At 38.0% G+C, this 18,236-nt stretch overlaps 1 protein-coding gene across 1 annotated transcript; it reads left to right on the forward strand.

The window, feature by feature from the left end:
• The first annotated feature begins 417 nt into the window (after positions 1-417).
• Positions 418-2,491, forward strand: LOC139872421 (palmitoyl-monogalactosyldiacylglycerol delta-7 desaturase, chloroplastic-like). Its single transcript, XM_071860294.1, has 5 exons — positions 418-747; positions 920-1,060; positions 1,168-1,308; positions 2,047-2,153; positions 2,263-2,491. The coding sequence occupies exons 1-5, from the start codon at positions 418-420 to the stop codon at positions 2,474-2,476; spliced, it is 933 nt and encodes a 310-aa protein (XP_071716395.1). The 3' UTR covers positions 2,477-2,491.
• The last annotated feature ends 15,745 nt before the right edge of the window (positions 2,492-18,236 follow it).

An 18,236-nucleotide genomic window follows, 5' to 3' on the forward strand; every position in this document is an offset into this window, starting at 1 on the left:
GGCTTATCTTCCTAAAATATATACTTAGTAGACTATCATTTGGCAAGTGGCAGATGTCTTAATTAACTATCTAAGTAGTAACTACACTCATCCTCTCATATGCAAATTTGTTGCTATACTTATGCAATATGCTATCATATTACGTTACGTGGATGTATATGATGTATGATATATATGTCTATGATGTATATGTGTATATGTATGTATGTATATTGTGTGCATTATGTGTATGTGCATATGAATCTATGTATACATGTATGTTTATACAATTATACACAACTCACTCTTAACTTCCTCTATAAATACTTGCTTTCACTATAAATACTTGTAGCTAGTGTCCCATAGTTATCAACTTTGAAAGGACAGTGGCATATTTATTATACAAAATTATAATATAACTTAACATATTTTTTCAAAATGGTGTCAAATGGTGCAAGGGAATTAAAATATCCCAAAATATTTTTATCCAATGTAGAGATAACCAGGAAAAGAAACCTAATTTGGGGACGTAAATGGAGGTCACTCGACATTAAAATGGCTGCCGGCATTTTGTCTGTCCATGTTTTAGCACTTTTTGCACCATTTACATTCACTTGGGGCGCTTTTTGGATTGCATTTTCAGGTTACTTTTTAACCGGAATATTGGGTATAACACTTTGTTACCATAGGCTTCTAGCTCACCATAGTCTTAAGCTACCTAAATGGCTTGAATACACTTTTGCTTATTTCGGAGTTCAAGCTATGCAGGTCCGATTATCGTCTCTTTTAATTTATTAGATTTCCAAATGTTTAGTGGCTTTCACAAAATATTTTAAAGTTTACATCTTTTTGGTTCATTATTTAATTTTTTAAGTGGTTCATTATATAATTTTTGGCATCTATTTTTGTAATGCTAATGAAATAGTGTTTGATAATGTAGAGGGATCCAATATATTGGGTGAGCATTCATAGGTATCACCATCAATATGTTGAATCTGAAAAGGATCCACATACTCCTACTTTTGGTTTTTGGTTTAGCCATATGGGTTGGCTTTTTGATAGTGGTTTCATTATGGAGAAGGTAAATAAATCAAGGATATTTATACCTTAATTAATGTAGTACCTTTATATGAATCTAGACCGAACCTTTTACGGTTACTAACTATGTCGTTAATCTACATCTTTCAGTACCAGGAACGTAAAAATGTGGAAGATCTAAAAAACCAAGCATTTTATAGGTTCATCAAAAGAACTTATGTGTGGCATATACTTGGGCTTGCGGTGCTTGTGTATGCTTGCGGTGGTTTTCCTTACCTTGTTTGGATCATGGTAATGACCAATTTGTATATACTTTCTTTTTATAAGTTTTGTGAACAGTTAATTAAAATACACTTTTTATATATAAAACCTTTTTATCTAAATACAATTTCGTTTTTGAAAAAATGCATTTTTACGCTGGCACGAGTTCACCTAAATTTTGTGAGAACTCATTGTGACTGGTAATCCCTCATGCAAGAGTCTTCTAGTTTTTACGGAATCTCTTTCTTACAAGTCAAGTAGCACAACAGCTGTATTTTATCTTATATATAGTCCAACACAGCGGGTCACTTTTTTGATTCAGTAAATCTTGATTGCTAAATTTTTACACGAGTTCGCACTCCCCTCGTGCGAACGAACTGTGATCGAGTTCTCACGAACATTTTATGTGACTTCTCACCAACTTCATGAGAATCATGCGATCTATATCTTGAACAACCATGTCAACTCACACAAATTTTGTGAAAACTCACCATTGTTCAGGATATGGAACGTATGAGTTTGCAACCTCTAGCGTGCACTCCAAACTCGTGCGATGCCAACTCTCGGGTATGATTAAAAATTTATCGGCAATTATCAAGGAAATATCTTGTCACAAAAATGGACAAATTCTTGCGAAGATATGGTGTAAAACCGTAATTTTTTAAAAAAATGTATTTTGTTATAAAATTTAATAAAAAAGTGTATTTCGGTCGATTTTCCATTTTTTGTAAAACATATGTTTTACATATATAGAGTACTTGCATGCAGGGTGTTAGGATCACATGGGTTTACCACATAACTTTCTTAGTGAACTCGGCTTGTCATATTTGGGGAAAACGAGCATGGAACACTGATGATCTATCTAAAAATAATTGGTACGAACATATCTTCTACTTTCAATATTTATATTTTAAATAAGTTGATTACTACGTTTTTTTAATTGCAATATATAAATACAAATATGTATATATACGATGAATACAGGTGGGTGGCAATAGTTAGCTTTGGGGAAGGGTGGCATAACAATCATCATGCATTTGAGTACTCAGCTCGACATGGGTTAGAATGGTGGCAAATTGATCCATGTTGGTACATGATTTACTTTCTTAAATCAATTGGGTTGGCCTCAAATGTAAAATTGCCGACTGAAGCGCATAAGATTAAGAAATCGTTTACTTCTGCTAGCAAATTCAGATGATCTTTCATCTTATTACGAGTAACGTATTATATCATAGGTCAATTGTCGTGAACATGCTTTTTAATTAATACTCTGGATTTTTGTCTTTGCTTGAGATTTCTAGAGTGTCATGAAAAGCCTTGTTGCTTAAATAACTAGAAATACACAATTTATTAAAGATGTATTTTAATTTTATGATCGAGTTGTGTTTACTTACCGCTACTTTATGGAGCATTTGGCGGCTTCATAACAACATTATTATCAAGAATAATAACTTCATAAAGTGTCATGTGTTTTATAGCATTGTCGTTTCGGATTTCAATTAGTTGTATTCTAAATATAAATTGGTTGTATTCTAAATATAAGAAGAATACAGTTATTTGGAGAGTGTGGTTGCAAAATCCCATAATCATTTTCTAATTTTGCTTTGCTAACTTTTTACTAGTTGTTTCTTAATAAAATTTCCTTGCTGTTGGTTGAACAAGAAAAGTTTTATTCAAATTGCATGCAACTCTTTTAAAACATATATGTATGTCCCGTAAGATCATTTGTAATTGGTAGGGTAGTGGATTTGTGATGTGAGTTTTTTTTTTTTTTTTCACTTTTTGGATGAATAGGCGCAATGTGAATTTTTGGTGTGGAGTAATGGTAATGTACGTTTTTGGTGTGTGTTGATAATGAAAGGGTTAAAGTCACAAATTGGCTATATACTTTCTTAAATGTTCCGATGTTGCCCATATACCCATTTGCGTTCCACTGTCGTCTACGAACTTTTAAAAGTAGATCCAGGTTCAATTATCACCAACATTACTTTGGGGCCTTACCTAGTTACCTTTAAAAAAAAATGTACCAATGTCAATATTTCGTTACTGGTTACTTGCCGAATCAGTAAAGTTAATTATTTAACTTTTTTTTTCATTTTATATGTCCCGATGTCGTCCATATACTTTCAGTTGTGTTCCGATGTCGCCCATATACTTTTAGTTTCTGTTCTTATGCATCACCGACGTGTCACGACTACTTAGAAGCAACGTCATCAATTGTTTTCGTTACAGGTAAAAACAGTATTGTGGGCGACATTGGTACATTTTTTTGAAAGTTTGTAGACGACAGTGGAAAGCAAATGGGTATATATGGGTGACATCGGGACATTTGAGAAAGTATATAGCCTTAACCCATAATGAGATGCTAATGTGACATTTTATTTTTATTTTTTGTACTATATTAATTTGTTTAACATTATGTATATGTAAAATAATAATAATAATAATAATAATAATAATAATAATAATAATAATAATAATAATAATAATAATAATAATAATAATAATAATAATAATAAATAATATAAAGGTCCATAATTTTAATTCCTAAAAAAATAAAAGAAAATACATAATACATTAATTATTAATTAACGGTACGGAAGTAGGGTGATAAGTACCAAACATGCTCGATTAAATATGCCTCCTGCTGATTGTGAACGTTACTATCTCTTATTTTCTTAACTCTTGCATCTCGATCCCTCACATTCCTTTTTAATCACTGTGGTCGATTAATTGGGTTAGCAATCATTCTTTCTTCTCTGCATCCAACCACAAAACCGTTATCTTCTTGAATCATGTTGTGCAATATAATACAAGCAAACATATGTCGTCTAATTTTATTGAAGTCCAAAGATCTCGCCGGAGTCTTTAACATTGCAAATCTACCCTTTAGTTGTGACGCCCCGTACTAAATCAACATGTACAGACCATCAACAACAGGATCATTACAAGGTCAAACACTATATGCGTTTTCAAAACAAGTTTGCATTCATGATAAAATGTGACGTCATAACCAACGTCAAATGTTTTACAACCAAAAGTATGCTTCTACGAATAGCAAGCAATAATAGTACGTGACCATAAGGTCGTTACAAATACATTGTTTCAAAAGTAATAAAGTTTGAATGCAAGATAAAACGTTTCATGCGGTGACAACTCTAACAAGCGCAGCGGGTATCTACAAGGCATGACTAGTACAACAGCGGAAGCAAGCAAGGGTATCTACAAGGCATGACTAGTACAACAGCGGAAGCAAGCAAACTTAAGCACCTGAGAAAAACATGCTTAAAAACATCAACAGAAAGGTTGGTGAGCTATAGTTTAAGTATAACAGTATGTAAGGTAGGCCACGAGATTTCAGTGTTTCAACAGCGTTTCAAAACAGTATGTAAAGTATATGTTTAACCGTGGGCACTTGGTAACTAACTTAACGTTTATAACCCCCTGAAAGTACACTTGGCGAGTGCGTATGTTTACGAAGTATTAAACACCCGTTAAATGCTAGCGCTACTAGCCCGAGTGGGGATGTCAAACTCTATGGATCCATATCTAAGATTCGCGTTCACCGGTTCAAAGACCAATGACTAAACGTTACCGAGCTAAGGGGAAAGTTTATGCCGTTGTATAACCCACACATATATAAAGTTTAAGTACTCGTACCTAGTATGTAAAACGTAAAATGCGCATGTATTCTCAGTTTTCAAAATAGTTAAAGTAAAAAGGGATGCTATAACTCACAGTGTAAAGTAGTAGTAAAGTTGACTCGGAAAAAGTAAGCAAGTATGTAGGTCCGGAAAGTCCTCAACCTAAGTTAAAAGTTACTAAGTCAGTAAAACGTCCCATTAGGTTTAAATGTATGTAAATTAGGTCTTAAGTACCATCATCATTCATCATTAAACAAAAAGCGTAAAGTAAGTTTTAAGTCAAGACTAGGGTTTGAAACAAGGGCTGACTTCGTTCAATCGCCACTGCCTCTATACAAACTGAAATGAGGTGAGACCAGTGGCCATGGCTCCGTATATGAGTCCCTTAGTTTCTGTAAAAATTCTAGAAACAAACTCGTCTTCATTTGACCGTGGCGACGGTCTAAGTGCGAGTAGGTCAGAATTTTCATCACAACGTTAAAAGAACATAGTGACGTTCGGAGGGCCATAGATCCTAAACCGTAACTCGGATTAAGACGAGTCTTAAATGAAAAATTATCTAGTCGAACAGAGATAACTGAAAATAAACTTTACAGTAGCCCAGGTATTCTGGTCAGATGTAACAACCCAAACCATCCAACGACAAAACCACGTGAAAATACAAAATAAAAAAAAAAATTGCTGAACTGCCACCTGGCGCGGCGTGCCATATAGGCCGCGCGGCGCGCCAAACCTGACTGTCCGGAAAGTCTTTAAATGCAAAAATGTTTGACTAGTTCCCGACGAATTTAGACAAAACGCTTTTAACCGCATGTTCAATATATAAAAACTAGCGCGTTCCATTAATAAAATTTAGTTTACGAAGCGGGGCCCACATTGACCCAAATTACCCCTTAAGTACCAAAATACAATTTTCGACCATACGACTTTTAATACAAAACAAAGCCGAGCATGGCGATTGGGGATACGCTACCCAATCCTAATAAATCCAAAAGCAAGCCTTCTACGCAAACTATGCAAGTCCTCTAATCCTCGCGCTTACCCGAGCCACCATCCGCATGCAATCTATAAAAAGAGTCAACAACGAGAGGGTAAGCTAACGCTTAGTGAATGATAATATACTACATACATATATATGTATAAAATGGACACGCCACACAAATATCAAATACCGCATACCGAGGCATCCATATAAGGCACTACACTAAGCATACTGTACGATCTCTAAGCAACGAGCTAAAGATACAACAACAATATAAGTTCACCAACGACGATGTGAACAACGCCAAATAGCTACGCCCGGAGGGTTAGCTACAACACAACAATACATTAATATATAACAATATAAACGAACAAGGTTAACACCTTAACCCAATACCGAGATCCAAATATCACAATGAAGATTGGCCGAACTACACGAGCCTTAGTAATCCGAAACCACACGAGATTACTATCTTCACAACATCGAGGTTGGCCGAACTACACGAGCCTTAGTAATCCGAAACCACACGAGATTACTACCTCAATAAGATGACCGAACTACACGAGTCACCATGAATCCGAACTACACGAGATTCATTTTTGATAAGATGACCGAACTACACGCGTCATCGTGAATCCGAACTACACGCGATTCACTTCTCCAACTCAAAACCCTTCGCCATTGGGGTTATATCATCCACATCACAACCACGTGTGATAGTGTACACACAAAACGTGTACCTCGCCAAAGGTGGTCAACCAAAACGCACAACCGTGCCAATTGGATCTAAACGCAAGTCTATCAAATCCACCTATATGTGAAGTGAGCTCTATAACCGAGAACCACTTCACCCGACCCGCACCCATCCTACACATACATATGCACATAGGATATTAACACTCACCTTGAAGTCTTGAAGAATGCTTCCAAGTAATCTGCAACTCGTCAATGGAAAGTACCTATTCCATTATCACAAATTCAACAACACACTTAGATTGGATTTACAAACCAACCCAATTCGACACTTAGTGCAAATTTGACCCAAATGCACTACCAAGTACAAACCGCGCCCAAACTAACCGATAATCACTCACACAAGTGAGAATGGTCCTAATATGCCAAATAAACCCGAACTCAAGTGTTAAACACGTGTCATACCCATTTTGACACTTAAACCCTAATTTTGACCCATAAGGTCAAAATCTCACCATTTACAAGTTTTGACACCAAAACACATTTAACTTGGTTTTATACTTCAACTTAATCCATTTCAAGTTTATAAACCTCATTAAATCGCCAAATGGGTCATAATCACCACCAAACCCTAATTTGACCCAAAGTCACAATTAGTCAACTAAATAACCTTAAATGGGTTTCAATACTTCCATAATCACTAACTTAAGTGATTAAACTCAATTTCAAGTCCTAAACATGGCCAATTAGTTCACCAACCCAAAATCCACCAACAATTAACAATAAACCCAATTACTAGCATCACTAAACCCATTTCATCATCTAAAAGGGTTTTTCATCAAACTAACTCAAACCCTAACTTGAATATCAAATCAAATAGATGAAATTCGGAGTTTGAGCTTACCAATACTATCAACGCGTAGCCAAGAACGAGAGGAACAACTTTAGAACCCGAGCTTTTGATCCAAACGGCCTCCTTCTTCTCCAAAACCCCAAATCTCTCTCTAGAATCTCTCTCTCTCTCTCTCTAGATAGTTGGGAGTGATGGATGGATGTGAAAATGATCCAAAACTGATCCAAACCAGCTAATATGGCTCACAAATCCGACCCCAAGTGAAATTACCCAAATACCCTTCATTAAAACCAATTAAAACAAAGGATTCTGTCAGCGCCAAATGGCGCGGCGCGCCCCAAATCCGCGCGGCGCGCGATCCTACTGGAACAGTTTCTTTTGCATTTTAATTTATATGCAATAAAACCCACACCCTTGAACACCATAATACACAAGTATACAAGATAAATATTCGGGTCTTACAACTCTCCCCCACTTAAACTCGATCACGTCCTCGTGATCCTCGTCACTTAACCAAACGGACCACACTCCACGGTCCTTAAACATACGTCCCAATCCGACTTTCCTAGGCAACTCTTCCCAATGAATCACCTCTAACAACCAAAATCGTCACACGCGATTTAACAAATCACAATCCGAGCACTAAAACCATGCTCAATCCCTCACATCGGGAAACTCAATCAATCTCGAACCGAGATATCAACCCTATAGTGTACCCTTTCCAAGTACAATGCTAAAAAAACAACCAAATATCGACCTAAGGTCAACAACCCGAAACGATGAAGACTGAACCAAACGAACTCTTACGGATTACACCAATCACTAAACATCCCTTGTAGTGCGCCATACGACCAATACACAACTACTGTAACATCATAATCCAACAGCTAGAACCGATAGCGCCCAAAACGACTATGGAAACGCAAAACCCAAGGTGTACGAAATCAACCATCGTCACACCCGTAACAAACATGTGAGCGAAACACGGCTATCGCCTCACTAATCCCACAACATGGTCCTCACGACCCCACCATCGACGTATAAAACGACCGATAGTTCCCGCAACATGGTCCTTACGACCCTACCATTGATGTATCAAACAACCAATAGATCACACGACACGAAGGCTGGCCGAAAACACACGCGCCCTAGTGAATCCGAACTACACGCGACTCACTACCTTCACCACAACAACAATCGGGAATGGCCGAACTACACGCGCCATAGTGAATCCGAACTACACGAGAGTCACTATCCCGGAGGAATGACCGAACTACACGAGTCAATTGTGAATCCGAACTACACGAGACTCACTCCTCAATACAATGACCAAAACCACACGAGTCATTTGTGAATCCGAACTACACGAGATTCACTTCCACAACATCGAGGTTGGCCGAACTACACGAGCCTTAGTAATCCGAAACCACACGAGATTACTACCTCAATAAGATGACCGAACTACACGAGTCACCATGAATCCGAACTACACGAGATTCATTCCAATAAGATGACCGAACTACACGCGTCATCGTGAATCCGAAAACACACGCGATCCACAATCTCAACACAGGAATGGTACTCGCATTTCCCACCGGTACTCGCATTTCCCGATAGTGTTACACCATACCGACATAACACTACTCCCTTGATGAAGTCAGCGGACCCCGAAGGTCATGCTCCACCAATCACAACACCGGATGAAGTCAGCGGACCCGAAGATCATGCTTCACCGATATAACACCACGCTCATGATGAAGTCAGCGGACCCCGAAGGTCATGCTCCACCAATCACAACACCGGATGAAGTCAGCGGACCCAAAGATCATGCTTCACCGATATAACACCACGCTCGTGATGAAGTCAGCGGGCCCCGAAAGTCATGCTCCACCAATCACGTATTCCCATGATGAAGTCAGCGGACCCTAAAGATCATGCTTCATCAAACAACCATACCATAATCGAGCAAGAACCACCTATACCAAACATAGGTACCAAACAATAATTCTCCACAAGAGAACCCGACACACACCTCCCTTAACCGGAGGATTTCACCTTGCTCGACAAACACGTCCATTATCTCTCAACGAGATTTACCACGTTACCACCTCGGTGATGATTCAAATCCAAACCATAAGTACAATTTATCCGAAATTGTACTCTACCACAAATCGACCCAACCAGGTCTCGACAACATTTTCCGGATCTACCAATAGCATCATCTGAAATCTCACACTAAAACTTCCTCGTGCGGGAGTGTAACTCCCGCACTTAGAACCACGTTCCATATCCACAACTCGTACAACCGCACAATGCTACCACAGGTAGACTTTACCAACAATTGGGCTCACACGACCCATTACCACATCTTGCTCCAACCTTGAGCACACGAAGGATTTTAACCAACCCTTAAACACTTTGTACAAAAAGTGTACCGCAACACAATCGGAGTCGAACACCACGCTAGTAGGTATAAAAGAGGCACCTAATGTCGCGTCATAAAGACTCCATTACCAACACACATCGAGATTTAAAACACTCGATCTCAAGGGTTCCAACCAACCGACGAACCACATGATTCGTCACTTCAACATCAAAGCGAACACGCGCTTAACAACCAAACACCAAAACCATTTCCGTGGCTTGGTAGAAACGTTTCCCAAATACTAAGGAATGCTTGGTTGCACCAAGTCTTACGCCCTTCGCCCGTCAATCAATCATCAACATAGGGTACTTCCATTAGGAACGTCACCCATTGCATAACATGCACAACAAAGGCACGCAACTCAAACTCAAACGGCATTTAATAAATAATCAAAAGACATATTTATCAAAATTAAACGTACCTTAACGTCTCCTGGCCGCACCCGTCCCGCTAACTTGGGACACTCCGACTTACGATGTCCTTCTTTTTGGCAATTGAAGCACACCATACCATCACCCTTTGGTACCGAACATTCCCAAGACTTGTGACCCCTCACGCCACAATTGTAACATCTAGCCGCACTAGAATCCGACATACCCGTTCGCGTACCACCCGTGCTCACACTCGGACCCTTAGCCCTCTTACTCGGAGCACCATAAGAAACGACCCTTCGCTCACTTGAAGGTTTACCCTTTTTCGATCGTGAATACGACTCGAAACCTCTAGCCAAGTCGAATAATTCCGAAAACGATTTCGCTTGACCCCGGCTAATTTTACTTTTCAAGTCATCATTCAAGGTCCGATAGAAATCTCCCATCAACAAACGATCATTCCCCAAATACTCCGGACAAAAACGAGCCTTCGCCATAAAGGTCGTCTTGAGAGTACTCAAATCCATAGATTCTTGTCGCAAATTTCGCAACTCATTACGCAATTCCCACAAATCGGCCGAAGTTCGGAACTCCTCGAAGAATTCCTCCTTAAAGTCGTCCCACGATAAAGCCATAAACGTCTCATCACCGACAAGATCAATCTTACCATCCAACCAATCCCTTGCCCTACCCCGCAACAAACTCGTAGCGAGTCTCGTCTTTCTCTCGGGAGGGCAATCAATAGTACGGAAACACCCTTCGACGTTCGAAATCCAAGTTGTGCTTACCAAAGGATCCGGCTTTCCGTCATACATCGGGGGTTTAGTCCTCATGAAGCTCTTAAGATAACGCTCCATTTCACCATTACTTTGAAGTTCGGAATACCTCCTTTCCATTCTTTCTTCTAACGCACCCATTTGCTCCACAACGGCGGCCGCAACCCTAGCGTTAAACTCCACGTCATTCGCCTTGGTCTCGTTTCGCGTCGTCATTCTAAAGAATGCAAAACGATTAGTCCACGAACGTGTAAAACCGTACGCACGACACAGCCCCTTCTTGCTAAACACTCATCGTACATCACTTGTTAGACACGATTTGCACCCGTAATAAGGTTTGCAAGTTCTTATTACGCACACATGCCGCATCGACTCGTTAGTACAACGACCGTCTCGCTCGATGATATACACAAACACAACCAAAATTCTACGCGGTACAAACACACGCGAGAATTATTATCAAACACAACAACATATTAATAATATCCGCATTACTAATATAAACGTTAGTCAACCTATAGCCAAGGCACTAACCAAACCCATTCCGACCCGTAATCCTACAAGTCCCGCAACAATTAAGCACACACACAAGTCTAAGTCTAGGCACCTATCTCAAGTCACCTAAATCTCTTAGACCATGCTCTGATACCACTTGTAACAACCAAAACCATCCAACGACAAAACCACGTGAAAATACAAAATAAAAAAAAAATTTGCTGAACTGCCACCTGGCGCGGCGCGCCATATAGGCCGCGCGGCGCGCCAAACCTGACTGTCCGGAAAGTCTTTAAATGCGAAAATGTTTGACTAGTTCCCGACGTATTTAGACAAAACGCTTTTAACCGCATGTTCAATATATAAAAACTAGCGCGTTCCATTAATAAAATTTAGTTTACGAAGCGGGGCCCACATTGACCCAAATTACCCCTTAAGTACCAAAATACAATTTTCGACCATACGACTTTTAATACAAAACAAGGCCGAGCATGGCGATTGGGGATACGCTACCCAATCCTAATAAATCCAAAAGCAAGCCTTCTACGCAAACTATGCAAGTCCTCTAATCCTCGCGCTTACCCGAGCCACCATCCGCATGCAATCTATAAAAAGAGTCAACAACGAGAGGGTAAGCTAACGCTTAGTGAATGATAATATACTACATACATATATATGTATAAAATGGACACGCCACACAAATATCAAATACCGCATACCGAGGCATCCATATAAGGCACTACACTAAGCATACCGTACGATCTCTAAGCAACGAGCTAAAGATACAACAACAATATAAGTTCACCAACGACGATGTGAACAACGCCAAATAGCTACGCCCAGAGGGTTAGCTACAACACAACAATACATTAATATATAACAATATAAACGAACAAGGTTAACACCTTAACCCAATACCGAGAACCAAATATCACAATGAAGATTGGCCGAACTACACGAGCCTTAGTAATCCGAAACCACACGAGATTACTATCTTCACAACATCGAGGTTGGCCGAACTACACGAGCCTTAGTAATCCGAAACCACACGAGATTACTACCTCAATAAGATGACCGAACTACACGAGTCACCATGAATCCGAACTACACGAGATTCATTTTTGATAAGATGACCGAACTACACGCGTCATCGTGAATCCGAACTACACGCGATTCACTTCTCCAACTCAAAACCCTTCGCCATTGGGGTTATATCATCCACATCACAACCACGTGTGATAGTGTACACACAAAACGTGTACCTCGCCAAAGGTGGTCAACCAAAACGCACAATCGTGCCAATTGGATCTAAACGCAAGTCTATCAAATCCACCTATATGTGAAGTGAGCTCTATAACCGAGAACCACTTCACCCGACCCGCACCCATCCTACACATACATATGCACATAGGATATTAACACTCACCTTGAAGTCTTGAAGAATGCTTCCAAGTAATCTGCAACTCGTCAATGGAAAGTACCTATTCCATTATCACAAATTCAACAACACACTTAGATTGGATTTACAAACCAACCCAATTCGACACTTAGTGCAAATTTGACCCAAATGCACTACCAAGTACAAACCGCGCCCAAACTAACCGATAATCACTCACACAAGTGAGAATGGTCCTAATATGCCAAATAAACCCGAACTCAAGTGTTAAACACGTGTCATACCCATTTTGACACTTAAACCCTAATTTTGACCCATAAGGTCAAAATCTCACCATTTACAAGTTTTGACACCAAAACACATTTAACTTGGTTTTATACTTCAACTTAATCCATTTCAAGTTTATAAACCTCATTAAATCGCCAAATGGGTCATAATCACCACCAAACCCTAATTTGACCCAAAGTCACAATTAGTCAACTAAATAACCTTAAATGGGTTTCAATACTTCCATAATCACTAACTTAAGTGATTAAACTCAATTTCAAGTCCTAAACATGGCCAATTAGTTCACCAACCCAAAATCCACCAACAATTAACAATAAACCCAATTACTAGCATCACTAAACCCATTTCATCATCTAAAAGGGTTTTTCATCAAACTAACTCAAACCCTAACTTGAATATCAAATCAAATAGATGAAATTCGGAGTTTGAGCTTACCAATACTATCACCGCGTAGCCAAGAACGAGAGGAACAACTTTAGAACCCGAGCTTTTGATCCAAACGGCCTCCTTCTTCTCCAAAACCCCAAATCTCTCTCTAGAATATCTCTCTCTCTCTAGATAGTTGGGAGTGATGGATGGATGTGAAAATGATCCAAAACTGATCCAAACCAGCTAATATGGCTCACAAATCCGGCCCCAAGTGAAATTACCCAAATACCCTTCATTAAAACCAATTAAAACAAAGGATTCTGTCAGCGCCAAATGGCGCGGCGCGCCCCAAACCCGCGCGGCGCGCGATCCTACTGGAACAGTTTCTTTTGCATTTTAATTTATATACAATAAAACCCACACCCTTGAACACCATAATACACAAGTATACAAGATAAATATTCGGGTCTTACATCAGACCCGAAAAACAGTAGGTTTAGTATTCCGGTGGGTTCTTGGTGCTCGATGCTCATCACGGTTCTCATCCTTGATGCATATAGCTTCAAGTGTACAACTCGTTGATGTGTTTGCATCATCTTTACTAAGTTTTGACCATCATAACATAAGTGTAAGTCTAAGATAAGTAGCACAACTCAATTAAGTGTTGCAAGTAGTTTGATGAACCAAAGTTACATCAAGATCTTAGATCCGACACATACATGAACTCTAAAAGTAATATTAAGCTACAAACTTGAAAGTAAACTAAATAATCAAGATTTTAAGTTGTAGAACATAGTTCTTAGTTAGATCTTGAAGATCCAAGACCCAAAAGTCTAGATCTAAAGTTACTAAGTTAAATCCTAAGTCATAACACTTGAATCTTTACTTTAATGAAACCATAAGTTATGAAACTTAGATTCTCATCTTGTAAAGTGTATGTAAGCTTACAAGCTCTTGTTTACAACAAAATAAGAAGTCCATAAGCTATAAAAACTTAGATCTATCAAAAGTATATGAAGTTGTAACTAGAAAGTTAAACTTCCATGTTCTTGAACTTACAAAGTTAACTTTGGTTCAAGAAAAATGAGATCAAGATTAACTAGTAATACTTGACCATGCTTACAACAATCACAACTTTAAAGCATGAACAAAAGGAAAAAATAAACTAATCTACAAGTTACAAGTCCATGGTTGTTCATACTTTAAAGATTCAAGCCAAGGCTTTGATCTTTAAGAAAGTAAACCTTAAGTTTACAACATGAACACAAGTATGGTTTTACAACTCATGAACTTTAAATCTTTAAAACATTAAGTGTAGAATCATAAACTAGAAAGTTTAGATTCTTTGTTCTTGGTTCTTTACAACAAAAGATGAAAGTAACCAAGATTAGATGAAGATACAAGTTATAGAACTTGATCTTTAACAAAGATAAACAACAAGTAAGTAATCAGCAACAAAGAACAAGTAGTCAAAACAAGCAAATGATGATGATGTATATGTATATATTTCGGTTTTGGTGGAGAAAAAAAGAAAGAAACAAAGTCTTGTTACTTACAATATTGAGAGAAAATGGAGAGAAAAAGAATGCAAGTAAGTTTGTGTGTGTAAAAGTGAGGAAGTATGAGTGAATGCAAGTAATTAAGTAATACAAAAAAAAAAGTTTTGAACTCCCCTTGTGACCATGGATGCCGTCGGTTTTCAAGGGAGCTAAGGGAGGGAAAAGTCTACTAGTTACTTGCATGTATTTACCTCAAAATGGTATAAAGTTAAGTTGTTATGGGAAAGTGTTGTAATGATACTTGTAACTAGTCTTTCACTCACTAATTAATCTAGTTCAAGTCTAAATGAAATACTTGCATAAAAGATGGGCTAACTTAGTCCATTAAGTGTGTAGAGTGTGCTTCTAAGTCCATGTACATTTATAAAGCCCAAGTATGTAAGTAAGTAACAATTAAATAAACAAAGCCCAAGTAATTAACTAGTAACCTTAGTTAATTAAAAATGATTAATAAAAATTAATCATGAATGTAAATAATATTCGAAATATTATTCGTGAAAAGTTCATGTGTCACAAAGACGAGTCGGGCATGTAAAGTCAAGCACGGTAGTAAGTAAATGTATAAAAATACATTCATTAAACACAAGCATTAATAATAAATATTATTAATTAAACGTTGAAAAATCCAGGGTCGTTACACTAGTACTCCGAATGTACACTCAATATCTTTCCTTGCACTTTCATGGAATCGTTTAAATTTTATATGTGGTTCGTTAGTTGGAGTATGAGGAGCTCTGACCAACATAGCCCAATTTAGGTATATACCGTCACCTATGTAATACTCTCTCTCTCTCTCTCTCTCTCTCTCTCTCGTAGTGACGTCTGTTTACATCAAATGGTGAAGGAGGAGTAGTGTCATCTTTTATAGTGTTGAACAACGATGAATAATTTATAACATTAATGTTGTTGTTTGCAGTTCTCAAACCAAAAAATGCATGCCATATCCACAAATCTTGAGAGACGACTTCTTCAAACATAAATGATAAGACTTTTTTTTATCACCCATAGTATATTGTCCTTGCCACGCAACAGGACAATTCTTGCATTCCCAATGCATACAGTCAATACTACAAAGCATACCCGGTAAACCATATTTTTGTGCATAAAAATTATAAACCCGAGAAATATCTTCGACAGTTGGTTTTCGCAAATACTCTCTAGAAAATAAATGAAATACGCATTTGCAAAAATTATCTTGATAGTCAGCGGACGTGTTCTCACCAATTTGTGTGTATCCATCAAACAAATTGAGTTCCATACGCCATTTGATGTATGGCGGATGAGCAATTTTGTAGTATTGTCAAACATTGACGACGGGACGTGCTTTTTTAATACAAAAGATATTGGGAATTGAACTACAGTTAAAGATGGATATACTGTAACATCCCGTTTTCCCGTACGTATCGAAAGGTACTTACTTAATCATTTGTACGTCTATAACTCGTTAGCTTATGCGTAAATGTATGAATATATGTGTGTGTGTGTGTATATATATATATATATATATATATATATATATATATATATATGCATATACTTGATAATGTGTGCATATATATAAGTTTAAACATGGGTTTTCTTAGCATTAAGTCATGTGAGACTATTGTGGAAGGCTAGGTGAATATAGGAAGCGGGTTTGGATTGTACAAATTAAATAACATCGAAAATTACTTAGAATGGTCGAGCTGTCCAGATGCAGCTTTAAGCCGCGCCGCGACAAATGGGTCCGCGCCGCGGCATAACAAGCAAACCTGGATCAGAAAGGGTGTTAAGAAAGGTCGATTTTTCCGTTGTACGTCGCGCCGCGACTAATTAAGCCGCGCCGCGGCAATACTGCTGGACAGACTCCGATTTTAGCTCAAATCAAATAAATTTAAGGGACAAATTGGTAATTTAACGTGTAGATCTGATGGGAGCATTAAATCTCCACCACTTGTTCATTTAATTCATTTCTTTTTCTCTTTTCTTTCCATTTTCTCTCCCAAAACACAAAACCCATTTAGATTAAATTTAAGATTTGGAGTTGGAGAATTGTGAATCAAACCTTGGAGCAAGATTTAAAGTTGTTCCTTGTGTCACTAGCTACGCGTTGATAGTCTCGGTAAGTTCTAACTCTAAGTTTGGAGTTTTAATTGGTTAATGGCTAGGGTTTTGGTTACTAGAGACTTGTATGACCCTTTTGGGGGTAAAATGGGTGAATTTGGGTTATGTAGTGGTAATGAAACCCTAATAGCCATAAACTAGGGTTTTGGTCTTATGATTTGAGGTTGTAAGTGTTAAATGGTGTTGTTAGTCACTAATACACTTTTAAATTAATGAAAGGATTATTAATGGGTAAGTTTGACTCGATTGTGAGTCTAAGTATTTAAAATGGGTCAAGTGAGGACTAGTTGACCTAATTAGGTAAAATGGACATGAATTACCCTAAGTTGTGCTAGTTGAAGTTTGTAGACTTCAATTCACTAGTTTTAGTGATTAAAGATGAGACATTGCCATTTATGGGCGGTTTGGATGTAGTTGAGTCATTTAATTCAACTTGGGTCATTAAATGCTCAAGTGTATGTAATGTGGCTAATTCCACTAGTTTGTGTAATTGAATGTGTACTTAATGAATTAGGTACATTGCTTTGAAGTTCGGAAATAATCATCATCCTTGTGTCAAGGTGAGTGGAATAAGTATACTTGTACGTATATGATGTGCTTATTTGTGCGTAAGGATATGTGTTGTCCTAGTTAGTGATATATGTGTTGTACACTAACGATTTATGAACGGATATGTGTTGTCTAATTTTAGCAATATATGTGTTGTACGCTAACGGTTTATTAAATGGATATGTGTTGTCCAAGTTGGTGATATATGTGTTGTACACTAACGATCTTATGAACGGATATGTGTTGTCCAAGGGTTGGTGATATATGTGTTGTGCACTAACGGTTGTTATAAACACCGATGGGAAATTTGAGTACCATTCCTTTTTGCTATTGGTTAACCATGGTTGTGTGAAATTGGTATTAGCATATCTAATATTGAACTATATGCTATTGGTATTGCTAGCTTCTTATAAATTGTGGATAGTAGTTTATGCAAGAGGTTTGCATGGTTGTCG

The sequence above is a fragment of the Rutidosis leptorrhynchoides genome, chromosome 10 (assembly GCF_046630445.1).
Source record: "Rutidosis leptorrhynchoides isolate AG116_Rl617_1_P2 chromosome 10, CSIRO_AGI_Rlap_v1, whole genome shotgun sequence".
In the NCBI taxonomy this organism is placed as follows: Eukaryota; Viridiplantae; Streptophyta; class Magnoliopsida; order Asterales; family Asteraceae; genus Rutidosis; species Rutidosis leptorrhynchoides.

Bases quoted from the DNA above. Each gene is read 5' to 3' on its own strand.
- LOC139872421 (XM_071860294.1), top strand. From the start codon at position 418: ATGGTGTCAAATGGTGCAAGGGAATTAAAATATCCCAAAATATTTTTA. The intron at 1,309-2,046 runs GTAATGACCAAT...ACTTGCATGCAG, and splicing joins CTTACCTTGTTTGGATCATG to GGTGTTAGGATCACATGGGT. The intron at 2,154-2,262 runs GTACGAACATAT...CGATGAATACAG, and splicing joins GATCTATCTAAAAATAATTG to GTGGGTGGCAATAGTTAGCT.